Genomic DNA, 13,651 nt, shown 5'->3' with positions numbered 1-13,651 from the left:
CTGATGATTTACATAATAAAACAATCTGCATAAGCGCTAAATCGTTTAAGCTTCCTTTGAAGGATGAATTTAAAAGAATCAAGGTTTCACCTTCTCAACACGATCAGTGCTGAATCGAAGCTGAATTTTTAATTTCTTTTTATTATGATCAAAGGTTCATTTGGTAACGTTTCAGGTGTGTGTGTGTTGGGGGGGGGAAAGGTGCATTCATTTTCTCTTCTTCAGTTTGTCGTCCGAATGTGTAAAATCAGTAACGTGTTTTGACACAATCTGGGGATTTTTAGTTATCCTGGTTTGTTTGCCCCTAAACTGAAGAGGCAGTCACACCCCAAACAACTTTTCAATATCATAATGCTGTATAAGAGTAAGATAAGTGACAAGGAATTCAGGGCATGTCATAAAACATTTTATTTGATTTAGTCGGTCGTTCAGGTCTATGTTCAGGCTGAGATCATGTAGTCTTTAAATCTTTATTTCACTGAAAAACTTAAGTCTTGTAAACCTTATTTGAGACTTTTAATGAACAGAAGAACAAAGACTTTGGACTCATTTAAATTCCCGCTGACCTAAAATCTGCCAGCTGTTTATGCAGATGGAGCTTCTGTTGCTGTTTTAGTTCTAAGATAAAAGCTTGGCACAGCAAGTCAGATTGGTAATGAACTTCATGATTTTGAGATCTGAACTTGTGAAGATATTTTGTGTTTGTTCAAAATGAGGAAGAGCCACCATCTGGAAAAAATGATTATGTATGTGTTTGTTTATTTGTTTTTTTTTTTAAGGGGAAAAATGGCGTCATAAAAGAAAAGCTCCCGCAAATTATGACTCATCTCCGCATTCTTATGAAAAGCTCTTTTTATTCATGCAAACATAATTTATGTGCTTTGACTTATGCATTTTTCCTGACCGTGAAAAGGAGCGAGCAGTTATAGAAAATGGCATGGATGGAAAATGGACAAACTGCAGTGACATTTCTTTAATGCTTGTAAAGGCACTTTGAGTGACAGAGGCATTAGGTAATGCATTGTTTCTGTCAGCTCTCACTTGAAAGCTTGTGGAGCCAAATGATAGACAAAATACACAAGTCACCTTTGACAAAGCTGAGTAAAGCTTCCAGGGAGCCGGTCGTGTATAGTGTTGGGATGTACAAGCTTTGCAGTTCACAACCAGCACAAAAAATTATCCTGATAAAAAAGCTGTGCAATGGTGACGCATTAAACTGTACCACCTTTGGTTCGGAGCACTAACAACACTTGCAGTTTGATGTAGGCATTTGCTGTTATGTTTTTTCCTAATTGCAAAATTTCACCACTGTCTCATTGGAGCGTTAAATGAATTTTTAGGACTGACGACCAAAATCATAAATAGATTCAGTTTTAGTGTCGTGTGTGTCAAAGAAAAGAGCCAAGTCCTGCATTGTAGGATTACTGCACTGCTTCATTGTTGTACACCAAACTGGCATTTTCTTTAACCAAAGTTTGATATACTACATCATTTTGACATCATTTCAGCTTGGTTTTCCTGTATGTTGATTTTAAAACAGGGGGAAAAAAACCTACAGAGACAGATTCCTTGGATGAACGCATGCATTTTGTCTGGTTCTTTGAGCAGCTGCCTTATATTGGACTGTGGCAGAAATCAAGAACAGAACACCTATCTGAATCAGGTTACAGCTTAATATTGTTTTACTGTTTTTGTTTGTTTTTTGGTTAAGTGGATATTGGTTGTTAAATGCATCTTTCGTGTGAAAATCTAGTCCAATAATTCACTGTACTAGTTCATTTTTTTTGACAGAACAAACATGCTTTAGCTTTTTGATCTGCCCGAGGTGAAACCATTAATAGCCACACCAAAACAAAATTTACCCGTCCTCAGCTCGTGGAGAGTGTGATTTTCCCATTTTTGTGTTGACGAAGCTACTGAAGCATTCAGCCCAGATAGAGTCCGTCGCTGAGTGAAAGCTCCCTCACTCAATAAATCCAAACCGTCTCCGGACCCGTCACATGTGCAGTGAAGCAGCAGAAGTGACAGATTGATTAACTCAAGACAAATATGGTGTGTTAGTGAGAAGAAAACCCCCGCACAGCCATTTGCCTGAGTTTCCTCACTCATGATCACGAGGCCTTGATGACACAAACACAAGTCAGTGGAGTTTAACTCTGTGCGTGGACAGTAGACAGTGAGTGTGGTGAGTCTGTAGAGCTGCACAGGCAAATGAACCTTGCAGACAGTTGGGCGTTTGGGAAGTGTTTGTAGGGAATGATGTTGGTGTTTGCGTCAGCTCGGCTGTCTTGTGATCTGAGTGGTCCACAGCGGAGAGATAGTCATGACCTTTGGGCACAAAAGCTCCGAAGTGTATCCCTTTGAAGAATTGACGTGCTCTGTGTAGCTGTATTGAAGCCGGACGCCGACCTGCTGAGAGGCTGGTCGATGTGTCACAGCTGATGTTGCACTTTCCACGAGGAAGGTGAAGAAAGAGACAGAAAGAGTTAGTGGAGCAGGGAAGGAAACTATAGCGTGCAGGTTTCTTAGATTTCTTTTGTTTTAGTTCTAAATACAAAGTGCTTAAAACAAAAAAATAACTAGGTTTCTCTGGCTTTTATAAGAAGTGAAATAACGTTGTTGTTTTTTCTCCAGCGAATTTAATGTCATTGGGAAGCACAGTTCAAGATTACTCAGCACCTGATAAAAGTCTGATAAAAGTGCAATCATCTGATTGGCTGCCCCTCACAAACAGGTTTGAAATAGCAGGAGGGTGGAGCTTCTCTGCTTACAGCAGGAGCTGTGTCTGAAATGACCATATTAGGAATTTCCAGTGTCACCAACATCATAAAGAGGCAACAATAGAACAAAATGTGCAAAACAGTTTGAAACTTAAACTTTTGGCTGACAGGGATTTCTTGTATGCTGAATCCATTATTTTAAATGCTGTATTTAATATCAACATCCACCATAGTAACAGTAGTTGTATGACAGAAAACAGAGACAAGTACAGCAGGTCCCCTTTAAAGCCTCTGTGTATGCTTTAAAAAGAAGCAATTTCTGGTACTGGTACTGAAATAACAGTAGCTTTCACTATCACTCTCACCCCAGGAGCCTGAGAAGAACGATGTGAAAGCAAAGAACACACTGCGCTATTTTTCTTCAGTACGACTGTCTCATTTTCCACATACATAAACATGTAATCACACCAGCATTTTACACATTGAGGCTTTAAAGCTAGATAATGACTCCTTCACCAGAAGGGTCAGATTGGTACAGTCTCTGAAGATAAATTGTGGTTGGTGCTCTCGCTATGGAGTCTGCAGAGATCTCCAACTGGTGCTGTGTTCTGCCAACAATTTAAACTCTGTAATTACAAGAAAGAAAGCATGGCTGTGGTGAGGTTCACTTAGCAAACTAAAAGATGACACGTTTATTTGTCTGGGAACAGTGGAGCTTGATCTTTGTGTAGCACAGCTGATTGGGGCTGGTTAAAGAATTAGACGAGGATAAATTAAAATCGTTTGGTCCAGTCGAAATAAAGCTGACTGGTTTGACCTGTTAACCAGTTGGGGCTAATGATTAGAGCTAACATACAAAATGCTTCACGTCGTTGAAATATTATTTAGACATTTTGAGATTGCAGCAAAGCACCTAAGAAACAAGTTAAAAATATTAAAACATTTCAATTACATGAGATAAAAAATGTATAATTTGACCTTGACATATACAAAATGGAAAAGGACAATTTATTTTGTATCAATATACCATCTTTCAACTTTGATAGTAAAATAAAACAGGACCAAAAAGGTACACAGTAGCCACAACGTACAAGATAGCAGCGACATTGCTGCTGAAGATCAATAGGGGCTTCAGCTGCCTGCTAAGATATGAATGTTGAATGTCACAAACTGGGAAAAGCTACCAGAGAAAACAGAAGCGCTGGTCTTCCTTGTTTAGTTATGCATTATAATGTTCATTTACCCAGGAAATATCATAGATATCTAAATGTCAGTGGTGTGACTACACTGTATTCTACTTTGTATAATCACCATTTAGTTTACTTAACAATGAAAAGTTGCATAAAATGATAGCTTGCCCACTTCAAATAACATCAGATCAAATGGAATGTGTTTACTATACAGTAATTACAATTTTCAAAGTCCAAAAAATGTCTGAAAAAAACTGATTCAAATACAGACTAAAAGCCCAGGACTTAGTAAGCAATAAGCAAATAGTATCACATGAAGAAATAGAAAGATCAATATGGGTTTTGTAGCTTTTTTGTATAACCAATAAAGCTTTTTCCATTATAAAAGAACTGCAAACAGTAGCAGGATCTCCAACTCTCACAGGTTATTTGCACATTGTTTCACAATCTAATCACAGGGCTAAAATGATTAAAAACAACAAAGAAAGTGTTGTCATGAGGGGGAGTATTTTCAGAGCAGCAAAGCTCTTTGTGGCTGTGCACACTCTTACTATATAAAGAGGTGCTAAAATTCCTTCTGTTACAGTTTATGTAATTGATCATGTTTTGTACTTTTTGTTTCAGTACCCGTTATTGCATACATTCCCACTACTGTTGTTTCCTCTTAATTGCTGCTTAGATCCACTGATTGCCAGTTAGCTCTAAAGAATTGCTATTAAATCTTTAGTTCAAATAAAACTCTAATGAAGCTAAATGAAATAAAATCCGGCTAAGCTAATGTCATGTTTTCCCTCCGCTTCACTTCATCCTGCTTTACCTTGTTTCTTTGCTCCGTTCCACCTAAATTGTGAAGGATTTAGGGAGCAAAGAGCACAAAGCCAACAGATCAAGCTGGTCTCAGGTGGCGAGTCCTAACCGCGGGAAGGGTCGTGCTGGGTGGCTACATTAATGAGTTTTCTGAAGCAGTCATTTGGTCTAATGAAGGCACCAGACAGCTGTCGGCTCTCAGAGGTAACCAGCTTTACCTGGTTACCTCTGAGAGCCGACATGCCTCCATCACATTACTAACCACCACCACCCCCCCTCCCCCCACCTTTGTTCCTCTGCTTTCATCTTTTCCACAGCCACTTTCCTGCATCTGCGTGATTGCTGTGGACAGATTTGAAGACATCATGTTGATTAGTGTCCAGTATTTGATGCCTTTCTACTGAGCGCAATAGAGGATGTTTATGCAGATTTATGCAGTATTCTAAGTTCTAAGAAGCATTACTTCCAGGCTGTAAATATTAAATACATTATATGGTATTTTTTGCTAAAATCCATTAAAAGTCCTCTTCAGATAATATACAGATATGCACCTGTATCCACATGGGCTGTGTTGTTAAAGTGCGTGTATGACTGTTTCTTTGTTCTTAGATGATAAAAAGATTATGGCAGTGATGAAGAGGATGACCAGATCGGTGATCACAGACCAATAAGACAAAAAACTAGAGATGTCGCCATTAACTGGCCAGGGACTGGAACTGTTGGGTTTTCAGCATTCCCTGATGGCTCTATGACCGATTGGCCAACCTCACATATGTCTAATTATGACTTGGACTCTTTCATGTTTGTGCAACATGCAGTCGCACAAACGCTTATCGCCACAAGCTAACATGTTGTTATGTCGTGGGAGTTCCTCACTGTAAATGACGACACAGCATTTGCAGGAGAGCCATCACAAAATCTTTATAATAACAAACCTAATCAGACACTTATGCCACCCTCGCCCCGCTGAACAGGGCTAATAAATGCAAACAGACTAAAGCTAAAGCTGTCCAGAGCTCAGAGCCAGCCGCAAGACGAGAGTCTGGGTATGAAAAAGATCAAAAAGCTTGTTTGAGGAAACATTGTGGAGCAAAAGGTCAATGTCGTGTTATCTGGGGAAGCAATAAAAGCAATGGAAAATCATGTTAGTAACACTGAAATTTGTTTTGTTATATAAGCACGAGCCTGTTTTAATTAAAAATGTCAATTAAAGGTGAGAAGCAACTTATTTTCATTTAATTATTTCTATTTGTAATTATTTCTAGCAGAGCAGTTTATTTTCAGTGAGAGAAGATCCTGAAAGAAAACGGTAAAGTTTCATTTCTTTTATTATGAAAACGAAATTTTGCATTGTAGAAAAATTTATTTTTGCTTGTATTTTCTGTCAATTATAGTTTCTCGGAAGAAAATTGGTGTTGGCATGTCACACTTAGGAAAAAAATAAAGAATCGGATAAAAAAAAACTTCAATCAATGTAGCTGCATATATCAATAATTTATCAATTATTGTATTTGTTTTATTTTTTGTCAAAAAGTCTATTCAAAAACCTGAAAAGGTTTCAGTTCACTTTGAAACAGGAAAACAGAAAATCAGTCCTCACAGTGGCATCCTCAGCTGGGTCTGAATGTTTTGGTATTTTTGCTTAAAAATTAACTATAATCCTTAAAATGATTGCACATTAATATTCCGTTGATTGTCTCACTGGTTATTCAACAAATCGGCGGAGCTCTTCACAAAAACAAATACTCTTTCTCGACCAGTCTTAGAAACAAGTGTTGCTAAGTGCACCGAATGACCCCATTCAGCCTCTTGAATACAGATTCTTTGGCAGATCCATCATAAGCTATTATCAAAAATATATGGGCTAAAAATAGAATATAATGTAGCATGTGTGTAATGTAATTATGCAAATGACATTTAGAGGTTCTGGTGCACCCTATAAAAAATGTCAGTACAATTAACATATAACCTCAGATTAATGTTTAGCTCCTGATTAAACTGCTGGAATCTTTGGGCTTTAAAAAACACAAAAACAAAAGTACAAATCGTACCTGAGAGGACATAAAACTTGACATTTCACAGCAGATTCACAAGAAACTGAAGGCATAAATCTTTGTAGTACCTGCCACATAGGTTCTGACCTTCACTTGAAGGAAATTTACCAGGACTTTGATCAAAAATGTAACCATCTTTTTTAAGTAGGGTGCTGTCATGGCAGCAGCTATTCTATTATCTCTTGTCATAAATGACAAGGGAACCAGTTGAAATGCATAGTTCAGCTTACAAAAGTCCACAGCAGGAATGTAGGCATATTGGATTGTGGTAGCAACATTCCTGCATTATTACTGGACTGAAGCTGGTTTGAAGCCGCCTCATTGGAGATATAAATGCCACCTTCTAATTGCATTAAAAAGACTGATATCTTTGACACCCCTCCCCCCCCCCCCCCCCCAAAAAAAAATAAAATAAAAAAAAAAATCAGTTTCTCACCATTAGAGAAACTGTACTTTCACTAAAAGACATGAATAAGAGCATTGACCATGTTCTTCAGACTCATGAGTCATAGGATAATTGTATCTTCCATCTATCATCTATAACACTCTTGTTTAATACTGAATCAATTTGTCATCTGAATTTTGGTTCCACTTTTGAACAGAGAGAAAATAGTTTGTTTGAAAAGTCTGGGTCCATATTAAACTCCATGTTTGTCTTACCCACCTGTCTAGCCTGACATCCTGCCTACACTGAAGCTCTATAAAAATCTCACCTTTTATTTTGCTCCTTCTATGATCCACCGCACTCAAGTGTAACTATGGCCCATAGGTTGTGCAAACAAACTCTGGGATCCTTAAGGATGGTCATTATAGAGGATTTATCATTCGTAGCAAGCAAAATATGCTTTGCTTGCTTTATAATAGCCATTAAAAAGCTCCTTCTGTAACAAGAGGAGCTTAAAGTGAAAGTTTTGTGAGACTTACTAATCTTTAGTTTGTAAAAAGCGTTCTCTTTAGTGGTAGCTCAACATTTAAAATATTAATAATGAAGCACACAACCAGAAGAACTTTTTTTAAAGGCATTAATTTTATTTATAACCCTATTATATATAATAACTGATAATCGTTTGACTTCATTTTTAAACATAATAAGAAATCTGACTTTTGTCTCCAGTCGCCTGCACTGAAAACATATGAAGAAGAAATCGTTTCATAGCAAAGATAAGAGGAATGTCGTTGTTCCAAAGCATTGTATGTTCATCTGAGGGGAATTTTCCTCTTATATGATTTAACATCAGAAGAAGAAGAGGATGGATGGAACTTTGTAGTTCACATAAATATTTAAACTATGACAATGCAACATCATAGCTACAGTTTCACATTTTACATAATTTCTTTAACAGCTATTATTGTAATTATGTCATACAACTAACACAGGCTACTCAAATTGTGGCTTCTTTTCGTGAAGCAGGACTCTTGTGGTTCATTATTAGGTGAACATCAGTTTCCCTTGAAGATACAAAACCCCCTCCCACTCAGAATTTGAGCAAATCGTTCATAGTTAAGAGAGTTTCTTAGGTGTTTCAAGGCTAAACTGATCAAACCAGCCGAGTAATCTCTGTAGCTTCGATTGACTGTATTGATCTGGAGTTATCCCCCTAGCAGCTTGTGCTGTTGGTTACAGCATCTTTCGTGAGAACTTCTTCATTAACTGATGTTACGGCTCTGCAGACGACTGCTGCTGCTCCGAACAACACTCCACACTCTTGGAAGGCAGATGTCAAGCTCGTGTGCTTGTGTGAGGTTACGCTGTACAAGTAACCACCCACTCCGCAGTTGCATAGTATTTGACTTTATGAGAATGCCAGGAAGATTTCTTGCTACTTTGGCTCATATGAAGCTGAGTTGGGGTGGTTGGTATGGAAGCCCGTTTCCGCCACTAAATAAAAACCAAAAAACTAGTATCCATAACTCGAAATTTCGAGTTATTTTCTCGAAATTTTGACTTATTAACTCGAAATTTCGAGAAAAGTAACTCAAAATTTCGAGAAATATAACTCAAAATTTCGAGTTACTTTTCTCAAAAATTCGAGTTAGCTCTGCCAATGAAAAATCTACGTGAATGAGGTCGCTTTCTTGTTACCCGGAAGCATATGGCGCAGAGGAACGCGCACTCAAAAATGGATCCCAACAAATTGGCGCTTTTGCAAGTACATTTGCTGATAGTAACACCATGTGATTCATCTAATAACACAGGGATTTCATTATTTGTGAAGCCTCGCTGAAAACACGCAGCAATCTGTGCATTCACGACTGGATGTAATACTGGTAGCTTAGCTGTAGCAATTGTAGCTGAGGGCTTCAGCTTCCGGGTAACAAGGAAATGACGTCATTCACGTAGATTACTGATTGGCAGCGCTAACTCGAAATTTCGAGTTACTTTTCTCAAAATTTTGAGTTAATAAGTCGAAATTTTGAGTTAATAAATCGAAATTTCGAGTTAATATGTCAAAATTTCGAGAAAGTAACTCGAAATTTTGAGGAAATAACTCAGAATTTTGAATTATGGATCCTTTTTTTTTTTTTTTTTGTGGCAGAAACGGGCTTCCATAGGTTGGTGCTAACTCCACCAGGAATAATACTTTCAGTCACACTGGGGAACCATAACCTCAAAATGTATGCACTCACATTCGTCTCATAACAGGTCCACAGTTAAGACGAAGTAGCCTGGTAGGATACTGCTAAAGAAGCGTGGACGTATTTTAAATCCTATGCACAATATAGAATCTGCAATATCATGTTAATAGTCTTTATTCTTGCCATTCAAATAGATTTTCCAAATAGTATATATTTTTCATGTCATGACTGTGTGATAATTTACTTTTTAATGTGAAGTGTCGCCCACTGATAACTATCATTCATTCTAGTAACCCGCGCTCCAAACTGATCATTTGTAATTACCTTTGGATGAATTGCAATAGTGGTCATAAAACTGATCCTTTATATGTATTCTTATTTGCTGTTTTTCAGAATGTATTTACAGCAACTCATTTTTGATCACGTCTGTCAAGTGATACGAAAATTTATGGGCAACTGCAGATGCAATGAAGTCTGAAAGAGTGGTAATGAAGTGTTTATGCAGTTAATAGCTAATTATACAGACAGAAATAAAAAGACTTTGACTATAAAATTTCCCCAAAATAAATATTGATTTTTTTGTATCCATATCACAAAAGATTCTACAGCGTGTCTTATAGTAAAAATCTCATGTTGTGACAGCCCTGTGGTCTCTCAAACTCTACGTGTGCTTTTCTACTGAATTTGAGCAAGTTTTTTTTTTTTTTTTACTGTATCTGTTTATCATCTGTTAACCCCAAGAATCTTGTCAAAACTAAGGAACCATCATTTGAAGGTGATTAATAAGCAGATAAACTATCAGACTTTGTGGGAACGGGCTTTTCCTGAGGAGAGGAAGGTTTTCCACATTGCCCTGTGAACACTTTCACCATTTTATACCCTTTAAATATGGTAGAAATTGTTTACTTTGCTTTAAAAAAAAACAAAACCAACATCATTTCTGGTTAGAAATGCACGTGTGCCATTAGAAAAAGAATACTGGCTGATTTCCCCAGGCTAGCACTCTCACTGCTGAAGGAAAATTTCATCTCAGATGCTCTCAAAAGATGGAAGTCCCCCATCCCACCCGCACATGCAGGTATTTAAAGCTCCAGCTGCCATGTTTAGGTGCCTGTTACGTAACTGGCGGGATTTCAAATGTAATTCTGGTGTTGAAGAGGGACTGCTAGCGTAAATGTTTGATGAACAACGAGGCACTCTGTTTTGACCACCCAGACGTTTGCAAGGCTGCCTGTGCAGGAAAGGGCTTTTTAAAGAGTCTCCCCTCTCTCTGAGGGGCAGGTGGAAGCCCTCGGGTGTGTATGACTCATAGGGAGGTTACCGTATCCATAGAAGTGTGTGTATGTCTGCCTCACACACACACACACACACACACACACACACACACACACACACACACACACACACACACACACACACACACACACACACACACACACACCACTTGGTGCTGTCTTTAGACTCTTGAGACACTGTTTTTTTCTGCTGCTTTTTTTTCTTCACTGCATCTTGTTTCCTGCCTCCACGCGTACTCCTCTGGGAGGCAATCGGGTATACTATCCTCTTTATTGGACATTTATCTCATTTGGCAGGTGAAGTTGCCCACTTCTCACTCCTACGCAATCTTCCAGACTATCTGCCAGTCATAAAATACATCCCCGATACGACTAGGCTCAGTTCCATCACTTATTATCATTTATTTAACATCTCAAAGCTCTCAAAGGGCCAGTGGGCGTGCCCTGACAGAGAAGCAGCAGAGCGTAGCGTTTTACCATCTGGGTAGCAGTAGGATCAGCACAACACGAGTGCCTGATCTAGATACATCACTAGCCATCAATGGCTTCAAGTCACTTGCTGCTTGTCACACAGGACAGGATGGGCGACAGAGTGCTCACCCTGCAGCTAGCGGGCTCTCTCCCCGTTCTTCCCCTTCAACTTTTGTTCCCTGTGAGCTGTGCACAATATGGACAGAGTCGTGCTGCTGTGATTATCACAGTTTAAATTCATACACCACACAACGGTCTTCTTTTAAAGAATCTAAATCTGATTTTTGTTTCTTACGTACACGTTACAGTTGACCTCAGCAATCATGCTATGACTCAGTTCAGCTTTAGTTCTTGTCAGTAATAATAGATTTCAGTGATGACCATTTCATAGTGGATCGTGACCTCAGAAGCCTGTTAAAAACTTCATTTCATTTTTCTTTTCACTGCCTGAGACAGCACAAACGCTTGAGCTCGTCATCCTTTTGAATCTGTCAGATGATGCAGGGATTGCTGTGCAGGTGTGACGCGTTTTGTATTTATTTTTATCTCTTATTGTATATTTGCCAGTCCCCACACTTTAGAAATGTGTAGTATTTCATTGCTCTAATTCTCTGCTAATTACAAGCTATTATTGATTTTTAAACTGTTTTTCTTTTAAAATGCAGATAACACAATCCCATCCAACAAACCAGTTGTTTACTATAGACAAAAGTGTTAATCTGTCTGTGTCTCTTTGTTACACTGATTCTTGGTTTTAGATTGTACATTTGTGGGGGGGGGGTTTTCTTCTGATCATGCGAGTATTGAGCCCACATTATGCAAAAAATTGTCCAGTTTGAGAATAGAGTCGAAATTTTGAGATCAAACTCAAAAGGTTTTTCTGCAAATAAATTCAATATACCAAAAAGTCGAAATGTGGGGATCAAGTTGTTGTTCCCACGGCTGTTATACTCTCTGTGAAAAGCTACAAAATACTTCAAATTTGGTTTTAGTAATAAGGAAATATTTCTCTTTTGTGCAAAGTGAGAAATGCTATGATGTGACGATTACAGCCTCATGCCATAAAGATGCAGTATGTTGTATCGCAACACACAGTAAGAGAGCTCTACACAAAGACTTTTGCATAATAACTTGACTTTATTCTGAAAATTACCAAGAATCTGAGTTACATTTAGTGCAAGACACTGGAAACTGGGTGGTGCTGTAAAATACTGTTGACCAGGCTACTCGTACTATTTAGCCTTTCTGGTTTGCTCAATGAAAGCTTTATGAAGTTCTAATGTAACATTTGGCAGGAGTACAAGCTGAGGGAATAAGCGAAGGGTTTGTTTTAGCCCCTTGGGTTGTTGTTGGACTTCTGACTACCTCCTCCTGAGACCTCAGGACACTGTGAAGCAACTGACACACAGTTAAAACCACAAATGCTCCACCTCTGCTGACGTAACACGCCAGGTCTCCCTATCCTTATTCTGAGCTCGAGCTGCTTCTTGAATTCCTTATACACAGGTCTTAGGCATCTGCAACTTGTCATCTTCATTTGAATATTTAATTCCTTCAGAGCTGTCTTACTGTGGGATATCTCAGAAGCGCCGAGCATCTGCTCCGTGATGGAGCTCTTCGGTGCATTTATCCGTGCCCGTGCAGTGCCGGGAATGTCATGTAAATTTGATGGCAGCTTCCACAGTTGCTTCTAGCACTCCGGGAGAGTGCAAAAAAGTGAAAAATGCATCTTCTTTTCTGCTGTTTTTCCTGTATGTTTAAAATATAAATGGGCTGCACTTCAAGCTTGATTTGTACCGCTGCAGTGTGACTGGGTGAAATGGCTTTTGTTAATCAAGTCGTCGGAGGATTCTGAGAAAACAAGTTGTCGGGGTCAGAATGGGAGCTAATTAAGGAAAATTTAATGATGTAATAAATTTGTAGTTGCTCTTTATTTGTTGAAGTAGGACAGCTGAGTAATTAATTTTTTACGTTAATGGAAGTCTTTGTTTTCTTTCTCTCTCTGTCTTTCTCTTTTCTTTAGGAACCTGCTGGATAGAGACACGTTCTCCAAGTCAGATCCAAGTAAGCTTGTCTCTTATCACTCTCTCTGTGACACACATGTGCACACAAACAGATCAGTGCAACAGCTCCCAGCAGACCTAACACAAATCCACAGACACATATATACGCACTCTCTCATGCACGTGTACAGGTGGATTTTAAATTCTACAGGCAAACAGACACAATCGCAGACAAACATCCACCACATGCAGGCAGATTTGGTACTGTGCAAACACAGCTTGCATGCACTACACATGGACACACACACTCTGCCTCGCCTGTGTGAATCAGTAGACATTTGCATATGTCAGGGGTCGTATTCGTCACTGTTCTCTGCTCCCAATGTGAGTGAGGGGAACCAGATCATCTTCACACACAAACCAGCCGCTTCCCTCCTACAGATTAAACGGCACACATACACACTCCTCACTCACTTGATAGCAGGGGTTCAATTTGGCAACTGGTCCAGTGGTTTTTAAAGGCCCAGTGTGCAA

The 13,651-nt window shown here is 38.8% G+C and overlaps 1 protein-coding gene across 2 annotated transcripts in view; it reads left to right on the top strand.

Moving 5' to 3' along the window:
• LOC102799554 (copine-8-like) overlaps positions 1-13,651 on the top strand; it is a 73,863-nt gene that overhangs the window by 1,321 nt on the left and 58,891 nt on the right. For both annotated transcript variants that reach the window (XM_087844405.1, XM_087844404.1), the window contains exon 2: positions 13,138-13,178. In XM_087844405.1, the coding sequence (XP_087700531.1) occupies positions 13,138-13,178 (41 nt within the window). The remainder of the gene's footprint in view (positions 1-13,137; positions 13,179-13,651) is intronic.

The sequence above is a fragment of the Neolamprologus brichardi genome, chromosome 7 (assembly GCF_056152115.1).
Source record: "Neolamprologus brichardi isolate AB-2024 chromosome 7, ASM5615211v1, whole genome shotgun sequence".
Lineage (NCBI taxonomy): Eukaryota > Metazoa > Chordata > Actinopteri > Cichliformes > Cichlidae > Neolamprologus > Neolamprologus brichardi.
The sequence above is the reverse complement of the archived record's forward strand: the minus strand, read 5'-3'. Positions and strand labels throughout refer to the sequence as shown.